This window comes from Saimiri boliviensis, chromosome 3, assembly GCF_048565385.1.
Source record: "Saimiri boliviensis isolate mSaiBol1 chromosome 3, mSaiBol1.pri, whole genome shotgun sequence".
In the NCBI taxonomy this organism is placed as follows: Eukaryota; Metazoa; Chordata; class Mammalia; order Primates; family Cebidae; genus Saimiri; species Saimiri boliviensis.
The window spans coordinates 92,171,298-92,198,577 of record NC_133451.1 but is presented as its reverse complement, the minus strand read 5'-3'; the positions used below and the strand labels follow the sequence as shown (position 1 = coordinate 92,198,577).

Sequence of the window (27,280 nt, the reverse complement as noted above, 5' to 3'; positions counted from 1 at the left end):
AACCCCACAATGTTTGAAAGATGTTAGATTATTTATGCATTCAGGATAACAGTCCTATATTTTTCCTATCGAAATATACTTTAAATAAATGTTAACCACATTGCTTTGCCAAGTCATTTGGCCAATAAAATGAGGAATTTAAACAGTATGACTTCTGAGCTCCTTGCCACCTACAGTGTTTTTCCTCAGGCCTTGCACAACGTGGAGCAAGGCCTTTGGTTTATCCCTTCCTTACTCCTCCTCCTTCCTAACAGTATCACTTGATTTAAAGTTGCAGCTTAGTGAAGACAAAGGGAAAAGAGAACTCTGAATGACCCCTGTGGGTTTGAGAGAAGAGAAACAGGAATTTGAGAGAGGAGGAATAGAGTAAGGAAGAGAGAAAGTGAATAAAATTTATCGCTTTAACTTAATGTTTAACCTAATAAAAGCAAAATCTTATCTGAAATGGGAAAAGTCAAGGTTTTAAGTGCTGGTTCAGTGCCCATTTCTTTATGATTTGATGTCTGAGAATAATGTGATGGGTGTGGCCTAAAGACCTAGATCACGTGTGGAATTGGAATTGGGTGTTATACAGGCAAACAAGATAAATATCTGTGCAATATATCTGCTTTATGCACTTGAGCAGGGAAGAAATCCACAAGGACCCGTCTCCTGGTCTGCAGAGAAGACAGAAACAACATGAGCACAGCAGGAAAAGTAAGAAAAAAATATATTACTGTTGGAAATATATTCCCATCAACAGAACAAAGAAAGGAATACAGTATTTGATGAATAATTTAAAATTCATATCTAAATTAGAAATTATATGCTGAAATATGATGTGCAATATATGCTACAATATGTGATATATAATGAACTACAGTGGAAATAAGCTATTCCTAAATACCTTCAAAAAGAATGTACAGAATCTGTATCAATTAAGTCTTTATTTCCTAAATTAAATAAATTTGCAGTAAAGTGACCATTTATTTCAAGCTAATCATGACTGATTTGTAAATCTAAAGTCAGAAAAGTCTTTAATCAGAAGTTATCTTTATATGAAGAAGCCATAATTTAAATGTGTTATTATTTGTAAACATATTTTTTGTGAACACAAGAAAGGTAAGTCTGACAAAACTTTTATGAGAGGAATTTGAGTTAGAGGATTTTGAAATATATTTTTAACCTTACTATAAAATATCTTACAAAATACTGATTGTTCTCACACCATTAGAATCATCAAGGTTAAGCAAGATACCACATGCAAATTCTGACTAAAGGGGGCCCATTATGACACAATTCAGGCAATTTCCACAGCAATTGCCTGTGGAATCTTCCCTGTATAAAAGTCAGTATGATTTTACAGAAAAATAATAATACAATTTGAATCACTTATTAGCACTCAGAACACAGCTACTTGTTTTTTTCTTCCATAAATGATACTTATTTTTTCAATGTGTTTACAGGTGCACAGAAATCTATGTGCTTATTCAATATAATCAATTGATATTTTTAATTGCCTAATTAAAAAACCTGTGCAACTATTTCCAGTCATTTGTTGAGTTACGAGTGTACCACACAGTAAAATATCTCACTATAATAACTCAGTTTAAAGGTTCTGAGACTTCTCTCTATGCTGTGTGACAAAACAGGCTCTTCAATAAGAAAGATTGGAAATCACATGAGTGGCCCACTGTTCTTCTACCACTTCATTTTACCTCCATTCATTATTCATTAATATTTACATTCCTCGTAGAAAATAATTAGGAAAAAGAAAATTTAAATTTATCATTTACCAGACTTGACTTAAAAGAAATAATGAGTTCATAGAGCAAAAGTATAAACCAATCATATTAATAAAAATAATAACTGATGAAATTGATAATTAATCCTCCCCTCTTGGATGCAATGTCAATAACTTAGCTTTTTGACAGCATTTCATTTATGTTTACCTGTCCTGCATTTCATTTTCCTCAAATGCTAAATAGTGATAATACTAATATCTATTTCATAAATTAATAGTAAAAAGCACTTAGAATAGTACCTGGTAAATAAAAATGAGTCAAAAAACATTAGCCAACATTATTATTGTTGCTATTTAACATTTTGTTATTTGCTACTGTGGAGTACTGAAAACATGAGGCTAGATTGATTTTTTTTTTTTTTTTTTTTTTTTTTTTTTTGAGACAGAGTCTCTTTCTATTGTTTCTATTGCCCAGGCTGGTTGGAGTGCCATCTCAGCTCACTGCAACCTCCACCTCCCGGGTCAAGCAGTTCTCCTGCCTCAGCCTCCCAAGTAGCTGGGAGTACAGGCTCATGCCACCATGTCTGGCGAATTTTAGTATTTTTAGTAGAAACAGGGTTTCACCATGTTGGTCAGGCTATTCTTAAACTCCTGACCTCAGGTGATCCGTCCTCCATGACCTCCCAAAGGGCTGGGATTTCAGGCATGAGCAGTCATGCCCAGCCTGATCTTTATTCTCTGGACAGTCAGCTTTGAGACTTTAGGAAAATTATTCAATCACTGAGTCAGTTAGTCCTTAATTATTTCAGCTGTAATAAGATCAATAATTCAATAATACTGTCCTGGTAGCATCCTTTTTTAGGTTTAAAAATAATACATGTTGTTTACAACAGCACAATTTCCAACTGCAAAAGTATCGAACCAACAGAAGTGCCCATCAACCAACTAGTGGATAAAGAGAATGTGATATACATACACCACGGAATACTACTTGGCCACAAAATGGAACAAAATAATGACCTTTGCAGTAACTTAGATGAAGCTGGAGGTCATTATTCTAAGTGAAGTAACTCAGGAATAGAAAATAAATACCATATGCTCTCACTTTTAAGTGGTAGCTAAGCTATGAGGATGCAAAGGCATAACAATGATATAATGAACAAAGCATTTTTATGCAAAGGCATAGAATATATAATGGCATAAGAATGATATAATAGGGATGAAAGACCACACATTGAGTACAATGTACATTGCTGAGGTTACAGGTGCAGGAAGTCTCAGAAATTACTACCAAAGAGCTTATCCATGTAATCAAAAGCCACCTGCACCCCCAAAACTATTAAAATTAAAAATACATTTTAAAAATAAAAATAATGCAAATAATGTGTGTGACTCACTCAGCACCAGCCATTAATGCACCTGTCACATCATAGGCACCCGATAATCAGTAACTCTTACTATCAGTACTTTATTTTTAAGTATTCTGATATTTATTTTGGCATGGACCACATTGAAAATCCTGCAAAGTTTAAGGATTTGACAAATGAAGAATAAAAATGAGTTGGCAGAAGATGAAATTTCAGTTGAGTTTTTATCATATTTGCAAGTATGTTGATTCTCTATAGAAAGAGCTCTGTGAATTGTACTTGCTTTATGACAATGAAGATGGGTTTTACAGTACACTGGAAATACGTGATCAGCTTTTATTTTTAAGGACATCTGTGGATAAGCTTTACTAGCTAAAACTCAAATACAGTTTCTCCAGTTTTGAAATATGTATGTGTGGTCTGAATGTACACACACACACACACACACACACACCATCACCACTGACTCTAACCTCTGTAATTTTTGGCTCAAGTCTAAGCTGAAAGGAGTCTCTACATATAAATTAGACAACAAAACAGGCTGCCAAAGCTACGTTTCAAATGGGTGTTGGAGACAAGTAGCACACAGAAGAGGAGAGAGAAAATTAAAAGAGGACAATAGGCAAATACAGAAAGAGACATCACCCTACGTGTATAAGTAGGGTGTGTATAGGTAAGTAGGTAAGTGTATAATTGTTCTTATAGAGTCAGATCCTTTTGGCCTAAGCAGAAAATTGAGCAAGAAAGTAGTGTATTTTATCTAGACAGACACTGACTGTCAGTAAAATAAAGGTGAGTTAGAACATGTACCAGCCAATAGTTGTGGGTAAACAGGTGTCTTCCAGGACAGCATTAGAAAATATCAGGATTAAACATCTCTGATGAAAAAACAACAACAACAACAAAAGGATAGCCTAAATGAGTATGTTCCATTTTATCTCAGCGCCTTACTACACTTAATTGTCTTTATCTTTTCTTATGTTACTGCTTTTTTAAAAGATACTCTTACTCGCTTTATAAACCCGAGGACTTCATTTCTGTGCAACACTTGTTAGGTACCAGACATGGGACTCAATGTTGCATGTACAAAGATGAAAAGACACAATTTCTGACTTCAAGAGTGGGAGAACACTGGTACCATCTCCCTGTTTGATTTTCTAGGTAATCAAATGCAAAGCAGCTGTGCTATGGGAGGTAAAGAAACCCTTCTCCATTGAAGATGTGGAAGTGGCACCTCCTAAGGCCCTTGAGGTTCGCATTAAGGTGAAATATTTTTTCCATTTGTATTTAATTTTAAGTTTTAAAAATTCAGATAATATTAAAAATAGAAACGTCCAAAACCAATAAGAGGAATTTTTATGTGATTATCCAGAAAACAGAATTAAATTTGTTGTCAAGGAAAGTATAAATTGCTATTTTTTTTAAGTGGGAAAACAGCACATGCAGTATAATTCCAGTAAAATACAAAACAATTTATGCGTTTGTACAGAAAAGAAATGCAAAGGAATATATATCAAGACTTCAAAATCAATTTGCATTAGATATTTTCTTGGTATTAATTTTCAGTTTCTACTTCTTTTTCTTTTAACTATGCATTCTTCTATATTATGCAAGACAAATATTTTAGGACCAATTACATCACAGATTATTCTAAATTGTTAAATTCAAGGGAGAAAGATAGAGGAAGGCTTGAGATTGAATGATCTTGGAGATAAACAAAATCTTTCATATTTGGGATTGGAGAGAATATCAGCAAAACCCTTGAAAACATGTTAGAATAACAATTTTAGAAAACTGGGTTTGTTAAGTCCATCTGACAGTCATAATCTTTTCTGAACCTAAACATCTTCTCTTTTTTTTTTTTTGACTTTTTTTTTTAATATATTGTACTTTAGGTTCTGGGGTACATGTGCAGATCATGCAGCATTGTTGCATAGGTACATACATGGCAATGTGGTTTGTTGCCTCCATCCCCCTGTCACCTATGTCTGGCATTTCTCCCCATATTATCCCTCCCCAACCTCCCCATACCCCTGCTGTGCTTCCCCTGGCCCCCACAACAGACCCTAGTGTGTGATGCTCCCCTTCCTGTGTCCATGTGTTCTCACTGTTCAACACCCACCTATGAGTGAGAACATGCGGTGTTTGATTTTCTGTTCTTGTGTCAGTTTGCTGAGAATGACTGTTTCCAGGTTCATACATGTCCCTACAAAGGACATGAACTCATTGTTTTTTATGGCTTCATAGTATTCCATGGTGTATATGTGCCACATTTTCCCTGTCCAATCTATCATCGATGGGCATTTGGGTTGGTTCTAAGTCTTTCCTATTGTAAACAGTGCCACAGTGAACATTCAGGTAACTGTATCCTTATAATAGAACGATTTATAATCCTTTGGATCTATATGCAGTAATGGGATTGCTGGGTCAAATGGAATTTCTATTTCTAGGTCCTTAAGGAATCGCCACACTGTCTTCCACAATGGTTGAACTAATTTACACTCCCACCAACAGTGTAAAAGTGTTCCTATTTCTCCACATCCTCTCCAGCATCTGTTTGTCTCCAGATTTTTTAATGATCACCATTCTAACTGGCATGAGATGGTATCTCATATGGTTTTAATTTACATTTCTCTAGTGACCAGTGATGATGAGCATTTTCTCATGTTTTTTGGCCTGATATATGTCTTCTTTCAAAAAGTCTCTGTTCACATCCTTTGCCCACTTTTGAATGGGTTGGTTGGTTTGTTTCTTGTAAATCTGTTTTAGTTCTTTGTAGATTCTGGATATAAGTCCTTTGTCAGATGGGCAGATTGCAAAAATTTTTTCCCCTTCTGTTGGTTGCTGGTTCACTCTAATGATTGCATCTTTTGCTGTGCAGAAGCTCTGGAGTTTAATTAGATCCCATTTGTCTATTTTGGCTTTTGCTGACAATGCTTTTGGTGTTTTAGTCATGAAGTCTTTGCCCGTGCTTATGTCCTGAATGGTTTTATCTAGGTTTTATTCTAGGGTTTTTTATTATTTTGAGCTATGGTCCTTCGATACCTAGTTTATTGAGAGATTTTTAGCATAAAAAGCTGTTTAATTTTGTCAAACGCCTTCTCTGCATCAATTGAACTAATCATGTGGTTTTTGTCTTTGGTTCTGTTTATGCAGTGGATTACGTTTATAGACTTGCATATGTTGAACCAGCCTTGCATCCCCTGGATGAAGCCTACTTGATGGTAATGGATAAGCTTTTTGATGTGCTGTTGCAATCGGTTTGGCGGTATTTTATTGAAGATTTTTGCATCTAAGTTCATCATGGAAATTGGCCTGAAGTTTTCTTTTCTTGTTGAGTCTCTACCAGGTTTTCATATCAGGATAATGTTGGTCTCATAGAATGATTTGGGAAGGATTCCCTCTTTTTGTAATGTTTGGAATTGTTTCAGAAGGAATGGTACCAGCTCCTCTTTGTATGTCTGGTAGAATTTGGCTGTGAACCCATCTGGACTTGGACTTTTTTTAGTTGGTACACTATTAATTGCTGTCTCAAATTCAGCCCTTTTTATTGGTCTGTTCAAGGTTTCAGCTTCTTCATGGTTTAGGTTTGGGAGTGTGCAAGTGTCCAGAAATTTATCCATTTTTTCCAGGCTTACTGGTTTATATGCATAGAGTTGTTTATAGTAATCTGTGATGGTAATTTGTATTTCTGCAGAATCGGTGGTGATGCCCCTTTATTTCTTTTTTTACATCTATTTGATTCTTCTCCCTTTTCTTTTTTATTACTCTGGCTAATAGTCTGTCTGTTTTGTTCATCTTTTCAAAAAACCAGCTCCTGGATTTATTAATTTTTGAAGGGTTTTTTGTGTCTCTATCTCCTTCAGTTCTGCTCTGATCTTTGTTACTTTTTGTCTTTTTCTAGCTTTTGAGGTTTTTATCTTGCTCCTCTAGATTTTTCAATTTTGATGATAGGGTTTTGATTTTAGATCTTTCCTCACATCTCCTGTGGGCATTTGTTGCTAAATTTCCCTCTAGACACTACTTTAAATGTGTCCTAGAGATTCTGGTACATTGTGTCTTTGTTCTTGTTGGTTTCAAATAACATCTTTATTTCTGCCTTCATTTTGTTTATCCAGTAAACATTCAGGAACCAGTTGTTCAGTTGCCATGAAGTTGTGTGTTTCTGAGTTAGTTTCTTAATCCTGAGTTCTAATTTGATTGCCCTCTGGTCTCAGAGACTGTTTGTTACGATTTCCGTTCTTTCACATTTGCCAAGGTGTGATTTACTTTAAATTATGTGGTCAGTTTTGGAGTAGGTGCAAGGCAGTGCTGAGAATAATGTATATTCTGTGGATTTGGGGTGGAGATTTCCGTAGGTGTCTATTAGGTCTGCTTCGTCCAGATCTGGGTTCAAGTCCTGGATATCTTTATTAATTTTCTGTCTTGTGGATCTGTCTAATATTGAAAGTGGAGTGCTAAGACCTCCCACTATTATTGTGTGGAAGTCTAAGTCTCTTTGTAGTTCATAAAGAATTTTCTTTGTGTATCTGGGTGCTCCTATATTGTGTGCGTATATATTAAGGATTGTTAGATCTTCTTGTTGCATTGATTCTTTTACTGTTATGTAATGCTTTTCTTTGTCTCTTTTGATCTTTGTTGGTTAAAAGTCCATTTTATCAGAGACTAGGATTGCAACTCCTGCTTTTTTTTTTTTTTTTTTTTTTTTGGCTCTCCATTTGTTTAATAAATCTTCCTCCATCCCTTTATTTTTAGCCCATATGTGTCCTTGCATGTGAGATGAGTTTACTGAATACAGCACACTGATGGGTCTTGACTTTTTATCCAGTTTGCCAGTCTGTGTCTTTTGATTGGGGCATTTAGCCTATTTACATTTAGGGTTAATTTTGTTATGTGTGAATTTTATCTTGCTATTTTTATGCTAGTTGAATGTTTTGCCCGTTAGTTGACACAAATTTTCTTCATTGTGTCAATGGTGTTTACCATTTGGTAAATTTTTCAGTGGCTGGTATGGGTTGTTCCTTTCCTTGTTTAGTGCTTCTTTCAGGAGCTCTTGTAAGGCAGGCCTGATGGTGATGAAATCTCTCAGCAATTGCTTGTCCACAAAGAATTTTCTTTCTCCTTCACTTATGAAGTTTGGTTTGGCTGGATATGAAATTCTAGGCTGAAAGTTCTTTTCTTTAAGGATGTTGAATATTGGCCCCCACTCTTTTCTGGTTTATAGGGTTTCTGCCAAGAGGTCTGTTGTGAGTCTGATGGGCTTCCTTTTGTGAGTAACCAGACCTTTCTCTCTGGCTGCCCTTAGCATTTTTTCCTTCATTTCAACCCTGGTGAATCTGACAATTATGTGCCTTGGGCTTGCTCTGCTTGAGGAATATCTTTGTGGTGTTCTCTGTATTTCCTAGACATGAATGTTGGCCTGCCTTGCTGGTTTGGGGAAGTTCTCCTGTATAATATCCTGAAGAGTGTTTTCCAGCTTGGATTCATTCTCTCCATCACATTCAGGTACACCTATCAAACGTAGATTAGGTCTTTTCACACAATCCATATTTCTTGGAGGCTTTGTTCATTTATTTTCACTCTTTTTTCTCTAATCTTGCCTTCTCATTTTATTTCATTGAGTTGATCTTCAATCTCTGATATCCTTTCTTCTGCTTGGTCTATTCATCTATTGAAATTCGTGTATGTTTCATGAAGTTCTCGTGCTGTGTTTCTCAGCTCCATCAAGTCCTTAATCTTCTTTAAGCTGTTTATTCTAGTTAGTATTTCATCTAACTTTTTTTCAAGGTTCTTAGTTTCTTTGCATTGGGTTAGCATATGTTTTTTTAGTTCTGAGAAGTTTGTTATTACCCACATTCTGAAGCCTGTTTCTGTCAGTTCATCAGATTCATTCTCTCTCCAGCTTTGTTCCTTAGCTGGTGAGGAATTGTGATCCCTTGGAGGAGGAGGAGTTCTGGTTTTTGGTGTTTTTATCCTTTTTGCACTTGTTTCTTACCATCTTCTTGGCTTTGTCTACCTGTGGTCTTTGTAGTTGGTGACTTTCAGATGGGGTCTCTAAGTGGACATCCTTTTTGTTGATGTTGAAGCTATTTCTTTCTGTTTTTTAGTTTTCCTTCTAACAGTCAGGCCCCTCTGCTGCAGGACTGCTGGAGGTCCACTCCAGACCCTGCTTACCTGGGGATCACCCATGGGGGTTGCAGAACAGTAAGGGTTGTTTCCAGTTTCTTCTTCTGTTATCTTCATCCCAGAAGGATACACGCCAGATGTCAGCCTGAGCTCTCCTTTATGAGGTGTCTCTTTGGGTACACGGTGGTCAGGGAGCTGCTTGAAGAGACAGTCTGGCCCTTATAGGAGCTCAAGTGCTGTGCTCAGAGTTCTTTTGTTCTGTGCTGCTGAGCAAGTACATTTGAGTCTGCTGCAGTGGAACTCATAACCACCTCTTTTTCCAGGTGCTGTGTCCTAGGATAGTCAGGTTTTAGTTATAAATTCCCGACTGTTGCTGCATTTTTTCATAGATGCCCTGCCCCACATGGATATAGTCTAGTCACAGTCTGCCAGCAGAGACATTGCTGAGCTGCCACAGGCTCTACCCAGCTGCTGTGTGAACTTCCTTGAGGTGGTTAGAACTACCTCTGTATTGGCAGACTTCCTTGGTAGTGGTGGATGCCCTTCACCCCACTGAGCTGGACCATCCTGGGTCCAGCTGCACTTGCTGGGAAACTCTCAATCCAGAGCATTTCAGATTGCTTGTTTTGTAGGTGTGGCACCCTCCGAGCTAGATCACCTGGATCCCTGTCTCAGCCCCCTTCCTTTCAGTTGAATGGGTGGCTCTGTCTCCCAGGCATTCCAGGCACTAGTTGAAATGGCCACCCTGATTTGTGTGAGTTTCTCTACGCCAACCCACAGCACCAGCTGAAGCAGCCATGCTGGAAACTCTTGATGGTTTTTGGCCCAGGAATGTCGTGGTCTGTGGGCAGTGAAAACTCATTTGGAAATGCAGTAAGAGCTCACCCTCTGTGTTCTTTCTAGGAACTGCACTCCAGAGCTGCTCCTATTTGGCCATCTTGGATGCTTCTCTAAACATTTTCTCTGTATTCTGTAGATGGTGGCTGTAGGAATCTGTCGTTCAGATGACCACGTGGCTAGTGGCACCATAGTGAGCCCACTTCCTGTGGTTTTAGGCCATGAGGCAGCCGGCATCGTGGAGAGTGTTGGAGAAGGGGTGACTACAGTCAAACCAGGTACAGGACTCACACTCAGGGAACATGCCTTGGCTCACCGTCACAAGATTATTCAGCCTGGATGAGGAAACAGAGGCAGTGAGAGAGAAAAAGGCTTGCACAAGGTCACAGGGAAGCCGTGACTTCAGGGGTTTCCTCCTTCCCTCTCTGCCTGCCTGACTCAGGCATGTGTGCCTTCAGGCATGCATGTGTTCTACCCTTCAACGATTATGTACTGAGGATCTGCTAGATGCCAGGCAACAGTTTAGAGCCTGGAGATACGTGAGGATCAAAAGAGACACAGTGCCTACCAATGTGAATTCATAATCTAATAACTTCGGTGTTAATGTTGCTGAACACTGTCTCCTGTCAGGGCCAGACAACTAGAAATGGGAGGAGGGAAAAGACATAAGTATAGAAACTGTTCTGTGCTGAGTTCACAAAATGGAGGCTACATGGCTATTGCTGAATAAACATTATCTTTTCTTAGGTGGCCTATGGAGTCCCCTTACAAATTTCCTCTTCCAACATGATCTCTCTTTCCAAGCATGGACTCAGTGAAGCAGACTAGGTGAAAGGAAATGAAAGAAACATAGCAGGAGCCATCCACTATCAACAATGTCGGCCTTACTACCTTTAGCCATGCTTCAATGCAACTAGTTACAGATCACTAATTATTTTACCTTCAATATTTATTTTACCCTAATCTTATTATGTATTAATATAAATATTTTTAGAGGTAAAGGATGAATAACTAGGACATTTTCATACCATCATTTTTACACAAACTTTGCCTATAGAATATTATGCACCAATCAGTTTTCTTGGTCTTATGAAATAGATAGCATAGGTGATTAAAAATAAAAATTATCTTTAACTCTAAAGCATCACTTTAGCCAGTGGATTCTACCTGCCCCTTACCAAATATTAATTTAGACTGTGAACAGAAAATAATAAAATAAACTGTCCAATTTGAGTTTTAGCTCTTACTATTTTCTTTACTTAGAAATAAATTAATAACGAAATAAAAGCCTTATTTTTCACACCTCCTTTCTCCAGCATGAAAGTATAAATGGACAATTTAAAAATTATCAGCTAAAAATATTTGAAAGTCAATTCTTATCCTAAAAGAAAGTGCCTTATTGTGGAGCATTGAGATTTTCAGATGAATTTCTGTAATTCCTTTTTGTCCTATTTTTGTTAGTTTTCCTCAAAAAAGTACTAAGATCTTTTTTTGAAACCATTTATTTTATAATAAAGATAAGCATAGTCACTTCCAAAAGGCAAGACTTGCTTCAAAATTCCACATCTTCCCGACATCTACTGGAAATATAATAGACTACTTTCAACTAAAACGTATAATTATACTTACAGGAAGATTATTTAATTAAGATTTAATTAGACGAGGATTACATAAATTATATTTGCAAAGCCTCTAGGAGAAATTAGTGCTCTCAATAAAAGTTTATTAATACAGTGGAAGTAATATTTTTAATCCATGTTGTTTTCCACATTTGCATTTTTTATTTAGAAATCTTCAGGCACTTATAAACCCAAACTAAAAAACAATGCCTTGGCAGGCAGTGACAAATGACATAGTTGTGATTGGATATATTTCATGGAGACTTTTCAGACACGTGATTCTGATCTATACATGTGAGCTTTAAGCTTTTGCTCTATTAATTTCTTGATAGATATTGTAAAAGAATTTGATTTATTCCCCTCCAGGTGATAAAGTCATCCCGCTCTTTACTCCTCAGTGCGGAAAATGCAGAATTTGTAAAAACCCGGAAAGCAACTTCTGCTTGAAAAGCGAGTAGGTTTTTGATGCTCTCTTTGCACAGAATTTGAGTTTGCACATTAGTTATGCTCCTGTCTCATGCCTGTGTGTGTGTCTGTGTATTGCACTGCCCAGTCTCAGCAATCATCGGGGGACCCTGCAGGATGGCACCAGTAGATTCACCTGCAGAGGGAAGCCCATCCACCACTTCCTTGGCATCAGCACCTTCTCCCAGTACACGGTGGTGGATGAGAGTGCAGTGGCCAAAATTGATGCAGCCTCGCCCCTGGAGAAAGTCTGCCTCATTGGCTGTGGATTTTCGACTGGTTATGGGTCTGCAGTCAAAGTTGCCAAGGTAAGAAAGATAATGGGTGATAAAACTGGTTACACGCAGACTGTCAGGAACCAAAAGGGAAGCACTTTCTCACAAAAATTAAGGATTATTTTTGTAGATTTGGAGTATTGATTAAGAGTAGAAAAATGGCCCAGAAAGAATTGAGAGCACATGCTAGAAATTTCACCTGTTTATCACAGATAAAATATTGAATTAAGAAAATATAAGGATGTCATTTTCAATAATTTTTCTTCTGAATTTGCTGTTTATGGGATCATGAAATTTTAGGTCTGAAAAATAACTCATGTAGTAATTCATACAACAATTAACGGCTACACATGCCTCAGGCACTGCAGGTTCTGCTGGGCTCTGACAGCAAAAGTTAATGAAATGCAGCAATTGCCCTTGAGGAGCATCTAGTCTGTGGATCCTCACTCTCAGAATTAGGATCAACAGCAGAGTCCAAAGCCTTATGTGATGCACCTCCAAACCATGCCTCACCCACTCTGTGGATTCTTAGAAGAAAATAATGAAGCTTCAGGGATGTGTAATTCATCATTATGGCATTTCACTGCTAAAACTATCTTCCCTGCCATGAACACACACATATACTTCAGACATGGTAAATTTCAAGCAAAAATTCTTTAAAGGCTCCTAATCTGAGTAGGCTGAAAATCTAGCAGTATGCATTATTTTATGAAACCAAGGTTCAGAGATATAAAGATATTTGCCCAAAATCTCACTGCTGCTTAACATGAGAGGTGAGACTAAAATATCTTTCTCAAATCTCCTGCTGAAACTTAAATCACAATCCATAATCATTAGCACTTTTAAATCACAGGCGAAAGCCTTGTATTTTTCTAAGGTAGAAAGTGGTGTTGTCCTCCATAGTATTGAATAATACTTGGTGAATGAATGAATGAATAAATAAATAAATAGACACCCTTAAGGGAATATAAGAATGAGATTATTCAGAACAGGAAGAGCATGTTACCCACAATGAAGGCTGACTATGGGACTCTAGGTTTAATAAATAACCCCTAGGCAATTTAAACCAATTAGAGAACATCTTTTCCAAATTTTGGTAACTTTAGCACTTACTCCCTTTGTTCAATTACCTCATCAGTTTTAATGGGTGGTCTAAGTGAGCCTACCCATAAACAGAAGCTGAGGATACTCATAGCAATAGATTTTATTATCAAAATACAGACTAATGTTTCATTGCTATGTTGTTCACTACTGTATTTTTTAAATCAGGGATATACTGGTCATGACCACTGAACATAAATGAGCAGAGGAGTTAATTATTGAGGGTTTAAGTGGATTATTTTTCATTTCCCGGGAGTATACTTTTCCACTTATTTTCTAAATATTGCCTTTGGGCATATATGAGATACTGAAGCTATCATGGATTTCAGCAATTGAGAGTCCCTTCAATATCATAATCACTACCATCTAGATCTCAAAGATCATCCAGTCCCCTGGTTCCCAGCCTAACCTTCCCACTGGAGTCACCTGGTGACAGAGTTCCACCTGCAGAGATTCTGATTTAATTGGCATGGGTTGTGACCTTGAAAATGGGATATTTTTTAAAGCTTCCCAGGTGAATTTAATATGCAGCAATTTGTGAACCATTCAACTAGCATAACCTTTTGAATTTAAACATGAAGCATCTCAAGTCGAAAGAGGTTTTGATAACAGGCTGGACAGAAGAGTCTGAGTAGCTCTTGATAAACACCGAGGCATATCACTTTATAAAGCTTAAGCAATTTCTAACTATCATTACTTAATCCATTTTTGCATTTTCTGAAAACACAGGTCACCCCAGGCTCTATCTGTGCTGTGTTTGGCCTGGGAGGGGTCGGCCTATCTGTCATTATGGGCTGCAAAGCAGCCGGAGCAGCCAGGATCATTGCGGTGGACATCAACAAGGACAAATTTGCAAAGGCCAGAGAGTTGGGTGCCACTGAATGCATCAACCCTCAAGACTACAAGAAACCCATCCAGGAGGTGCTAAAGGAAATGACTGATGGAGGTGTGGATTTTTCGTTTGAAGTCGTCGGTCGACTTGACACCATGGTATGTACCATGACGTGCCCTGAGATTTCTGCTTCTGCAACATGGAGGATGTATTTAGGCAGCAGAATATATGTACTATTTATAGATGCTATTTTTAGTGATGAACAGAAATTTCCCATCATCTGTTTGTTACCTGGCTTATTTAATTTATTGTTATGAGAAATCTTCCAATCAATCAGCTAAGCAAACCTGTCTTAAGTCATATTTTCTCTTGAGGAAAGAAAAAGGACTTGTTTTTCTTCACAGACCCACTACAGATATACTTTATTATTTTTTAGTTAAAAATGCAAACCTAAGTAAATATAAGTAATACAAATTCATTTCTCAAATTAAAGAGTTTCATTTTCCTTTTACATTCTTAGCAAAAATACTTTAATAATTTTGTATATGTTCTTAATAAATTCCAAACTTTTTTACATACTATTCTTCAGTCAAAAGTAATGCACAAGTTTAGACCAACTGTTATTTTAATTAAAGAGGATATCCCATAAAGAAAGTCACTGCTTTAATGCATCATTATATTTTATCACAGAAACTGGACAGTGCTGGCACATAGCTAATACTCAATACTACTTGGACTGAGGACTTTAAAAAGTCAACAGATTTTACTACCCACAAAAGTTAAGAGCTACATAGCTACATATCTTATGGCATTGTTTATGAAATACATGAGACAATCCATGCAAAATACTTCATGCAGTACAAGCTGTCATGTTTCATGTGGTAAGCTCCAAATAAATGTCAGCTGTCTTTTTTTTTTTTTTTTTTTTTTTTTGAGACAGGGTCTTACTGTGTCACCCAGGCTGGAACATAGTGAGTATAGCTCACTGCAGCCTCAACCTCCTGGGCTCAAGCTATTCTCCTACCTCACCCTCCAAAAATACGGAGTACAGACATGAGCAACCATGCCCAGCCTCAGCTGGCATTATTGACATGAAATACTATTTCCAATCTTGCAGTTCTTACGTCATCTTGGGCTTATTACATGGTGTTACTTTCAAACAGTTACAAATATCAATTGCAATAGGAAACACATCTCTAGCTATATTTCACCTACCCAGAATTCTCTAGAATCCTACTGAAAAAGTCTCCAGGACCAGTAAGTTTTCATTGCTGAGATTTTCTAGAAGTTCCAACAGTGTGGGTAATGGGGAGAAGCACCCTGAGATCAAAGCTCTCAGCAGCCTTGACCTGGGACAAATGCCACAGAGGAATAAAGTGTGAAGAGAATCCAACTTTTTCCAGGGTTATAGCTTTTCTCCTTATGCTCTTTTTCTATATTTTCATTCATTTTCTCATGTGGATCTGGAGTGTACCTGATCTCAAGACACCAAATGTCTGACAGGCACATGTTTTGAGGATGTCTGGTCTTGCAAAGATCAGTATCCAAAATCAAAAAACTAATCATTACATACCTTGGGGGGGTGGATCCTAAACCACTTTCTAACTATAGAACATGCTTAAAAAGATGACTAGAAAAGACTTTCTGAGCTGTCTTTTGAGGTTCCCAAATAACCAATGTAATTTCATGTAAAACCAGTATACATTTGGGGAGGTAAAGACAATGTTTAAAACATGTCCATTTGAGAAATGGACAGCAGAACAGGAATCTGTTTGAAAAAGGGAGACTATCAAGTGGACAAGAGACAAATTTTGGTGAATGCTTATCCTGTTCACCATCAAAATATCTGATTGAAAGAACTGGGTTCAGACTGGGCATGGTGGCTCACACCTGTAATCCCAGCACTTTGGGAGGCAGAGATGGGCAGATGACCTGAGGTCAGGAGTTCTAGACCAGCCTGACCAACATGGTGAAATTGTGTTTCTACTAAAAATACAAAAAGTAGCCGGGCGTGATGGTGTGTGCCTGTAATCCCAGCTACTCAAGAGGCTGAGGCAGGAGAATCACTTGAACCTGGGAGGAGGAGATTACAGTGAGCCGAGGTCACGCCCCTGCAATCCAGCCTGGGTGACAGAGTGAGACTGTCTCAAAAAAAATATATACATATATACTGGGTTCAAAATACCTACTAAACAAATCAATGAAAAATGAATTAACTAATTCATAGATTGTCTAAAAATTATGTATGCTTGTATAAGCAACCAGACTTTATGTATATTTGTAATGCTGTCTGCCTCTTTATTCCTTTTTCAGGAAGAACTTAGTGCACATCAATTTATTCATCCATTCTTTCATTCAAAAACCATTTTCTGGGCATTTCCTGAATCGACAGGAATATCCTATGCATAAAAAAAGGAGGGGAATGAAGGAGCAAAAGACATGATCTCTTTCCTCTACACACTCAAAATCCAGTTAAGCCCTATTACATGATATTGTGCATTGTGAGTAGGAACTATACTACTCCAAGTTAAGGATGATAAATATTCACTGTATTTCAGATGGCTTCCCTGTTATGTTGTCATGAAGCATGTGGCACAAGCATCATTGTAGGGGTACCTCCTGATTCCCAAAGCCTCTCAGTGGAACCTATGCTGCTACTGACTGGACGCACTTTGAAAGGAGGTATTTTTGGAGGTAGGTAGGTAGGCTTCAGAGCCATTAACCTCAGAATTTCTCTCCTTTTATGAGTGACAAGACAAGGTTTTGAAAAACAACAAAATCAAAAATATATTAAAATTTCTTTTTTATCTATAGTCTCCAAATCAACCTGATGTGGAACTAATGCAGAACTTTTTTTTTTTTTTTTTTTTTTTTTTTTTTTTGGAGACCAAGTCTCACTCTGTTGCCCAAGCTGGAGTGCAGTGGCACAATCCTGGCTCACTGCAACCTCCGCCTCCCAGATTCGAGTGATTCTTTTGTCTCAGACTCCCAAATAGCTGGGATTACAAATGTGCACCACAGCGCCCAGCTAATTTTTTTTCTGGTAGAGATGAGATTTCACCATGTTGGCCAAGGTGGTCTCCAACTCTTGACCTTAAACAATCTGCCTGCCTCAGTCTCCCAATGTGCTGGGATTACAGGCATGAGGCACCATGCGCAGCCCCAAGATAGACTTTTCTGATGTCACTATTAACCAGAATCTTTCATCTCCACCTCTTTTTATACTTGTGACTGCATAAGGCAAATAAATTTCTAGTAGGCCATGGAAATCTATAACAATAAATCATCTACATGCAAATCTAGAAAACCGATGAATTTGCTTCTTAACTTTGGGCATAACTTCTGTACTATAATTTTTCTCTGTGAGAGAGAGTAACTAAAGACCCTTGTGTATCTGTAATTTTTTTTTAAGTCAAAGCATGGTAAAAACATATTGAAGTACTCTATCTCTTATTATCCTCAGTTATGGCAATCTGGAATGCAGCACCTTTTCTAAACTTCCATTTATTTGGAAAATCTTCTCTTAAATTCTCCTACTTACCTTGGTTGACTCTAACAATGATATTGTCTTCTTTTCAGGCTATAAGAGTAAAGAATCTGTTCCCAAACTTGTGGCTGATTTTATGGCTAAGAAGTTCTCCCTGGATGCGTTAATAACCAATGTTTTACCTTTTGAAAAAATAAATGAAGGATTTGATCTGCTTCGCTCTGGAAAGAGGTAGATTTTAAGTGGTTTTTTTTGTTTGGCTTTGTATTCTACAGTAAAGGGTTGCCTAACAGAGATGAAAGGGTGGAAGGATGAGAAAAATTAGAGTAACTTGGTTTTCCATTACCAGTTCAGTCTTTGCATGGCACACAGGTAAGATCATACTGTGAGAAGCTAAAATACAGTCGTTTTGCATTTTCTATTCTGTTGAAGCCAAATTATGTTTATTACAGCAAATCTGAATAATTAGAGTCACTCAGTCTTATTTAAAAGAGAACACTCACTTTGGCACCTACCCCTTTAAAAAAAAGTTTAGTTAAAGAACCATAATTATAACGTGGAATCATTGACACCTCTGCCTGTCATCCAAATAAGGGTAACATCTAATTATTTTCAGGACTACCTCAGCATTTTCATTATGGGAGTAGGTGAGGCTACATTTGGATTGTTTTCTAAGTAGTTGTTACTAGATTTTCCTTTTTCTTTTTATTGTAGTTTATAAAAAAATTACAAAGAAAAGTTGTTGTAAAAGACAGGTACTAAACCCTATTATAAATGTTTATCTTACATTTTCTCTAAGCCTTAGAAAAATAAGCCAATTCTATTTCCTACTGTTGGGGTTCAGGGGTTCAGGGGTGCCCTCAGTTCCCCTGAGAGGACGTTTCTCCAAGGTTCTTGGTCTCCTGTTTGCTAAAGAATGAGAGAGGAGAACAGGTGAACTCACAAAGTACATTGCAGACCCCAAACAGAGTTTCTGCAGAAAGCAAATTTATTTTAGATGGAGAAAGAAAGAAAAAAGGAGAAGAAGAGAGAAAACTTCCACACAAGAGAGAGAGTGTGTGGAAAGGGATTCCAGAGAGAAAATCTAGGAGAGAGAAAGGCTTACACAAGAGAGTTCGTGGAAAGGGATTCAAACATGGACTCCAAAGGGGTGTGAAACAAGGGAACTTTTAACCTGGGAGGAACCCCCACCTTCTCCAAGACCTCTGGCCAACGAATTGAGTTCCTAAGAACTTCCACTGGAGTGATTGACTTTTTTATTCTTCCTGTGCCCATGAAAATTAAAAAAGAGACTGTTAAATCTCCCAGATGGAGAGAGATGAGAGCGGGGCATGGTGCTGGGAAGTTCTTGCCCTTAAAACTATGCCCCCTTGTGGACCCAGAAAGAGAACACATTCCCTCATTCCCCACTCTGAACAGGAAAGTTTAACTTCTGTTGGAACACGGAGTCAATCGCTTTTTAACTACTTCCTGCTGAAACAGGGCATAGAAGGGGCCCTGAAATTGAGGTTTCCCCCAGAGGGGAGACTTTTAGAGGTGCAGGCTGATCCTGAGGTTCATGATAGAGCCCACAAGCCAAGGACATCTGGAGTTTCTGTGGCAGGATTAATTGTGACCTTACGGTTCTATAAGAAATGAATGTGACAAGGTGGTTAAAGATGAGAGGCCCAGAGGCCAACAAATGTAGAATGGTTATAAACAAGCCTAGGAGAGAATAGAGCCAGGACAGTCAGTTGTTAAACAAGCTTCTCAATACTGTTTCTTGAAGATTTTTAGCCCTGTGTTTGATTTATTCCTGAGTTCTGCATTCAAAATAATACTTGACTGGTTTACAAAATAGCAGCATTTTTCTAGAAAAAGACTATGAAAAGGATAATCAGAGTTTGAGAGAGAGCAGAGTTGAGGGTTATAGTTCTGTTAATGCCAGGATATAAATTAAACTTCTGCGTGGTTACTTTCCTGAGGATCTTGTTGGAAAAGCAGATGTAGATCTTCTAATGGCTCACTGGTGTATGAAGGGTTGTCTCCTGGAACTTCAGGCTGCAGAGTGGAGGGTCTCTGACTTTTCAGGAGGTGTCCAAGGCTTCAGCCAAGTGTGATGAATCCATGAGTCAATTCTCACCACCTTAACCACTATTGGGGTAGACAGAATGACCAAAAATTGTCCTTCCCAGGATGGGCCTGGAGAGGGAGAGTCTGAGGGGAGAGAATTAACAAGCACCAAGTCTCCAGGGCAGGAGAGAAATACTGAGAAGACCATGCGAGTGTCCAGGAGAAGATTAAATTTCTTGGACCTCTATGGTCAGCTTTACCCGGGGCTCTGTGAGAGTGATGGCTCATGCTGGCACTTGCTCCAGGCATCCTCAGTTCTGCCATTGGATCATCTGATCAGACACTTAGGCCCTGAGAACCTTCGGCCCCTGGGACAGTGGGTATGGACAAGAGGGTGGTCCATTCCTCTGGGGACAATTTCTTATAAAATATCCTTCAGACTGCACTGGTAACAAGCTCTGCCAGCCTGGCAGCTGACAGGAACCTTTCCCTCCTTTGAGCCCCTGGGGTCTGCTTGCTTGAAAGCCATGACTAAGGCAGCAACCTTTTTCTGATTTCTCCTGTTCCTTTCAGCCTGTTCCTCCTAGTCTCTATTATAAAACACCAAGGTTGCCTGATTCAGTAATGATTCTAGACTCTGTTCTGACCCCAAGACCAGCTTTTGAAGCTTCCTCCTGATATCTGCTGCTGATTGAGTAATAAACTTGTCCTTTAGTATTAACTGACCCTCAATGGAGTCTGGTGACAGAAGAGTGTAATTTCTTAAAGCCTCCCACAGTTGCTCAAGGAAAGCTGTTGGGTTTTCTTCCCTTCCCTTTGGGGGCTAGGTTTTCCACCTGGCAGAGGGTAATTTGGCCGCGCTGTTTGGCAGAGAAAAATGAGCTGCTTCTTCCTTAAAGACGGTGTGCCAAATTGGTCCCAATTTTTCAGTATACACTGTAATGGGGACTTGAGCTTGGGAATAGAAGCACCCATCTGAAATCGAACACAAGGGATGCCCGTACCCCTGGTTAAAGAAATTACAGCCACTTTGACCTAAGGCATCTTTTAGGTAAAATGGGTACTGAAATGAAACACCTTTCAGTCAGTACCCTGAAATTTCATGTGCCCAAGATGTGTGATCCATCTTATCAGAGGGCCTCCTATGTACTGGATTCGAATCATGACCTACCAGCATCATAGGACTCATGCTCACTGTCTGCAGGACCTCCAGTGACTACCACAGACGCATGGAATGAAAGGGGCTATTCAGTTGGGTAGTCACCTACCAATGAGCCCTTGATGAGGCCAGTGAGGCTCAGGAGATGGGTACCAATATTCCCCAGCAAAAGTCCAATTTACACAGGCCAACTTATAAAACTGCCCTAGAAGGGTAAACTTCTAGGGAGAGGCCATTAGAGCACACAGTTCAAAGAAGGCAGGCCAGGCATGGCTGATGCTGGAACAATACCTCAGGACCTGGGCCTCCTCTCCACTAACACATCTTTCATTGTAGGAAAATGCCCTGAAGGTTGTGAGACTTGCCATTGATTATTTGGGCCCTGGAACTGGCTTAATTGTGATCTTCTGGATGGAAAAGTTCTGCCGTAGAGAAAGAGCAAATCCTAAGCAAGACAAATGATACACAAAACACAAAGTCCCATAGCCTTTAGCTTCTAAATTTCCCAAAAGGTTTTTCTAAGTCAAGACTGACTTCACCAGATATTGGAACCAACAAATTTGCAGTTACAGGCCCTACACCTTAACCAACTGTGCTAACAGGCCACTTGCATTAAGGAAAGGCAGAAAGCTTTCTTAAGCCGTATTTTGAATTAGAATACTGCACCCTGAGGTGGTGTCCCAGGTGGAGCTGACAGCCAGCAGCCATTTCCCTTCTCTCAGTCCGGAGAGAAAAAAAAAAAGTAGCTTGCCTCTGTCAGTTTAAAAGCCAGGCCTCTGCACCACCCTGCTGGGTGCCGGAGGGGAAGATCTGCCCCATGTTTCGCTCCACCATGATGCCAGGACCATGTGCACACCCTGAACCACTCCTCCAGTTGCTGCCCACACAGGGACCCATGGCTGGCAGGCTAATGCCCCAGGGGAAGTTCCCTTGCTCCGTCCCTGATGGCAGGTTTTTTATTTTATTTATTTATTATTTTTTTTTTAATTGCGTTTTACGTTTTGGGGTACATGTGAAGAACATGCAAGATTGTTGCATAGGTACACACATGGCAGTGTGGTTTGCTGCCTTCCTTCCCCTCACCTGTATCTGTCATTTCGCCCCATGTTATCTCTTCCCACCTCCCCACCACCCTGTCCCTCCCCCATTTCCCCCCAACGGACCCCAGTGTGTAGTGCTCCCCTCCCTGTGACAATGTGTTCTCATTGTTCAACACCCGCCTATGAGTGAGAGCATGCAGTGTTTGATTTTCTGCTCTTGTGTCAGTTTGCTGAGAATGATGGTTTCCAGGTTCATCCATGTCCCTACAAAGGACACGAACTTATCGTTTTTGATGGCTGCGTAATATTCCATGGTGTATATGTATCACATTTTCCCTATCCAGTCTATCATCGATTGGCATTTGGGTTGGTTCCAGGTCCTTGCTATTGTAAACAGTGCTGCAATGAACATTCATGTGCATGTGTCCTTATAGTAGAATGATTTATAATCCTTTGGATGTATACCCAGTAATGCGATTGCTAAGTCAAATGAGATTTCTATTTTTAGGTCATTGAGGAATCACCACACTGTCTTCCACAATGGTTGAATTAATTTACACTCCCAACAACAGTGTAAAAGTGTTCCTTTCTCCACATCCTCTCCAGCATCTGTTGTCTCCAGATTTTTTAACGATTGTTCTCTAATGACCAGTGATGATGAGCATTTTTTCATATGTTTGTTGGCCTCATATATGTCTTCTTTTGTAAAGTGTCTGTTCATATCCTTTGCCCGTTTTTGAATGGGCTTGTTTGTTTTTTTTTTCTTGTAGATCTGTTTTAGTTCTTTGTAAATTCTGGATATCAGCCCCTTGTCAGATGGGTAGACTGCAAAAATTTTTTCCCATTCTGTTGGTTGCCGATTCACGCTACTGACTGTTTCTTTTGCCGTGCAGAAGCTGTGGAGTTTGATTAGGTCCCATTTGTCTATTTTGGCTTTTGTTGCCATTGCTTTTGCCATTTTGATCATGAAGTCCTTGCCTATGCCTATGTCCTGAATGGTTTTGCCTAAAAACTGACTGCAGTTTTTAACAGCCCAGTTCCGCAGTTTCATGCAGGCCCTGCCTTCAGGACCAAGAGCAACCAGCAAAAGCACTTCCCAGCTTTGCTTTTTTAAGTGCTGCCCCTCTGCTTAGCACGGGTGGCAAGAGTGTTCAGGGAACTTATAGCACTTAGAGCCTCTGCGCCTGGCCAGGACACACTGAGTCCCTTCCCCATTGCTTTTCTCTTGGCCAGCAGTGCTGGTGGCTGCAACTCTTGCTGCATATGCTCGGGCCTGCCCCTGGGGCTGAGCTGTTCCAGGCCGACAATGAGCGAAAGGCCTGGGGGAGGTGCTCCCCTGCTCCTCCCTGCACAGGAGCCCAGTGCCCAGCCACACCGAATGCGCCCAGGTCTACCCCTGGTAACTGCACATAGCATTTGCCGGTCCCTTCTCCCACAGGTTTTTGCCCAGAGAAACAGCCAAGAGGGAGAGGGAAAGAAAGACAGAGAAGGAAAGCCAGGAGAGGGAAAACAGAGAGAGAGCTCGGAGGGAAAAAAACTGAGCTTTTAATTCTGGCTTGGCCACACCGCTTAAGACAGGTTGGGCTGTGCCCCTGAAGCTGGACGCAGCTGTTCCAGTTCCCGCAGCCCTGCCTGGCTGAGGCCACTTCAGGTGTTCTTAAAGAGACAGGACAGAATGGGGCAGTTTTACTTACAGTTAGAAGTTTTCTTCTCTGGCTGTACCCCTTTCCTGGCTGTACCTCCTCCTGGCTGTACCCCTCTCCTGGCTGTACCCCCCTCTTGGCTGGCTCTCCAAAATGTTGGGGTTCAAGGGTGCCCTCAGCTCCCCTGAGAGGACATTTCTCCAAGGTTCTTGGTCTCCTGCTTGCTCAAGAATGAGAGAGGGGACCAGGTGCACTCACAAAGTAAATACCAGACCCCAAACAGAGTTTTTGCAGAAAGTGAATTTATTTTAGGTGGAGAAAGAAAAAAAAAAGAAGAGAGAAAACTTCCACATGACAGAGAGAGAAAATGTGTGGAAGGGGACTCCAGAGGGAAAATCCGGGAAAGAGAAAGACAGCTTACATGAGAGAGTTTGTGGAAGGGGATTCAAACATAGAATCCGAAGGGGTGTGGAAGAAGGGGACTTTTTTTTTTTTCTTTAGACGGAGTTTCGCTCTTATTGCCCAGGCTGGAGTGCAATGGCGTGATCTTGGCTCACCGCAACCGCCACCTCCTGGGTTCAGGCAATTCTCCTGCCTCAGCCTCCTGAGTAGCTGGGATTACAGGCACGTGCCACCATGCCCAGCTAATTTTTTTGTATTTTTAGTAGAGACGGGGTTTCACCATGTTGACCAGGATGGTCTCGATCTCTTGACCTCGTGATCCACCCGCCTCGGCCTCCCAAGATGCTGGGATTACAGGCTTAGAAGGGGACTTTTAACCTGGGAGGAACCCCCACCTTCTTCAAGACCTCTGGCCAACAAAAGGAGTTCCTAAGAACTTCCGCTGGAGTGATTGACTTTTTGATTCTTCCCGTGCCTGTGAAAATTAAAAAAGAAACCGCTGTATCTCCTGGATGGAGAGAGATGGGAAGAGGGCATGGCATTGGGAAGTTCTTGCCCCTAAAATTGTGTTCCCTTGTGGACCAGGAAAGAGAACACATTCCCACACTACCTCTAACATTTAGTCTTACAATCACCTAATATAATGAACTGTGTTGCTTGCATTTATATGAACCATAACTGGAAACAGGCTGTTATATCTAACCTCTGCCTTCTAGCTCCAAAGTCTGAGATGTTTCTGCTATCCCACGCTTAATTTCATGAGATTTTCAATTTTAAATAGTGTTTCTTTGGCACTCACAAAACTATTATACTAGATATTTTATCCAACATATATTCTTGAGGAGGGAAAGAAACTAGCGCCGACAGAGCACCGGCTGTTCTGCTAAGTGTCTTACCTGCATTATCTCATGTGAGTCCCAGACAATGCTCAGTGTCAATCTCAATCTCACTGTCTTAGAGAGGAGAAAACTGAAAAGCAGAGAAGATATGACTTGGTCAAAATCATCAGGTGGTAGGAAGGGGAGCCGGAATTCAAAGGCAGATCTTGTTGCTAGTAAACCTATTATATATATATGGAAAACAGTCATCATCAAAGGTTAGTTATCATTGTCATCATTATTGTCATTGACTCATCATCATAGAGCTGATAAGATGATGGCAAATAATAGATGACCAAAACCAGAGGACAGTGTTGAGCAACAAAAGAAGTCATTAAGCTTGCCTAAATTCACTGTATAAGAATGTCATATAGTAATATGCATGTTTAAATAAAATAAATTCTATCAATAAGCAAAGATTTAAAAATTGTAATAATTAATATTGGTAAATTATTACCAAGGTGACTAGGGCACCAATAGTAATTGATACATCCTTTTGGGGAAGCAATTTGGTGATTTGTGTCAGAAACCTCCAAAAAAAAAAAAAAAGAAAAAGACTGGATCCTTTGTCCCAGCAATACCATTTCTAGAAATCTATAGAAATAATCACCTGAAACATACATATATGTTTAAGCACGTTTACTTGTTATCTGTAATAACAATATTTAGAAACATTTGAAAAGTCCAACATTAAGAATATGATTGAATAAATTCCAACCATTAGAAATGAAAAAAATGAATTTATTGGCAAATTCTCATAATTTAATTTTAGACTCACAAAATAAAACACATAAATTGTATTTACAGGATGATCCCAAATTTTCAAAAAGGATAGTAAAAAATGTATGTGTCTAGAAAAAAGTTGATAGAATTCAAGAAACCATTGACCATGATTACTCTGAAGTTGTAAGATCACAGATATTTTTACCTGCTTCTTCTGTGCTGTGTTCTCTAAATTATGTATGTATATTTTTCTTATATATGTACACACACACACACACACACACACACATAAAATTCTCAGATTCGCAAAGACCATCTTTTCTTAAAAGTATTCATCAAAAGTTGGTTTATAGAAAGGGCATTAGTTCTAGTGTAAATGTTATATTTCTAATCTTCACAAGAATGAAGTATTCTAGAATTAATATAAATCAACTTTATTCTCTACTTCTAAGAATCCTTAAACATCTCTGTATCAAAGGTCTATTAAACTTCCAGCATGGTCCTAACTTTATTATCAGTCCTTTCAGGCAAGTTACCTACCATCTTAGAGTTTGTATATATTTATATTTGGGTTTGAATCCCAACACTCTATACCAGATGTGTGACCAGAGCAAGTTACAAATCTTTTTAAGTCTCAGTTTTTATAATCTCTAAAATAGAAATAATGTGAAAACCCACTTTTAGTGTCATTGTTTAGGTTGAGATTTAAGTGAAAAAAATGCTTGAAGTATGTGACAAATAACAAGAACTTACTGCATGTTATTGTCTGTTGTTGTTTTATATTCTTTATCATACCAGGAACACGGACACTCAAAAATGATTTTTTGAAGATGCTAATGTGGATTTAAAGTCTAAATGACAGGCATACTCAGGATGTTATGAGTGAGCATGGAAGCATGTGGATTGTCTAAATGTTAACACAATGTCTCTTCTTTCTTGTTGCAGCATCCGTACCGTCCTGACGTTCTGAGACAATACAGATGTCTTCCTTTGTGACCTCCTCCACCCTACACAATCTGGAGCAACAGCTGGGCAATATCATTAAATCTGCTCTTCAGAGATGTTATCAACAAATTACGTGTGGGAACTTTCCAAAGAAATGGAAATTGACATGAAATTATTTTTCAAGCAAAAGTTTAAAATCCAGATGAGAACTAAATAAAGTGTTGAACATCAACTGGAGAATTAAAGCCCATAAATCTTCCTTCTTAATCATTCTACTTGTGTCATCTTTGCCATTGAGGAAAACTATTTCCTATGACTTCTTGCACTTTTGATATCTTCAGAATTTTCAGTCATTGAATCCCAGTGAAGGGGACCCTTCACTTGCACTGAAGATAACCATGTTATGCTCTTGTGCTTGAAATCTTCTAATTCTATTTTCACTGTTGGCATTTTCCCTTTTTGTTTAACAAAATGTACCAAAGTCCTAAAGTAAAAACTACAATATCATAAAGAATAGACTCAGATTTATAAGTGAAGAACGTCCAGAAGTTCTAAATCCAGGATTTTTCTTAGTAACTCAAATAAAATTTCACACATTTTAATACA

The 27,280-nt window shown here is 39.0% G+C and overlaps 1 protein-coding gene across 1 annotated transcript; it reads left to right on the top strand.

The window, feature by feature from the left end:
- Positions 1-592: 592 nt before the first annotated feature.
- LOC101040034 (alcohol dehydrogenase 1C-like) lies at positions 593-27,280 on the top strand. The gene is made up of 9 exons (XM_074396492.1): positions 593-696; positions 4,252-4,353; positions 10,193-10,331; positions 12,039-12,126; positions 12,226-12,445; positions 14,243-14,503; positions 16,904-17,039; positions 17,925-18,063; positions 26,675-27,280. The coding sequence occupies exons 1-9, from the start codon at positions 679-681 to the stop codon at positions 26,697-26,699; spliced, it is 1,128 nt and encodes a 375-aa protein (XP_074252593.1). The 5' UTR covers positions 593-678; the 3' UTR covers positions 26,700-27,280.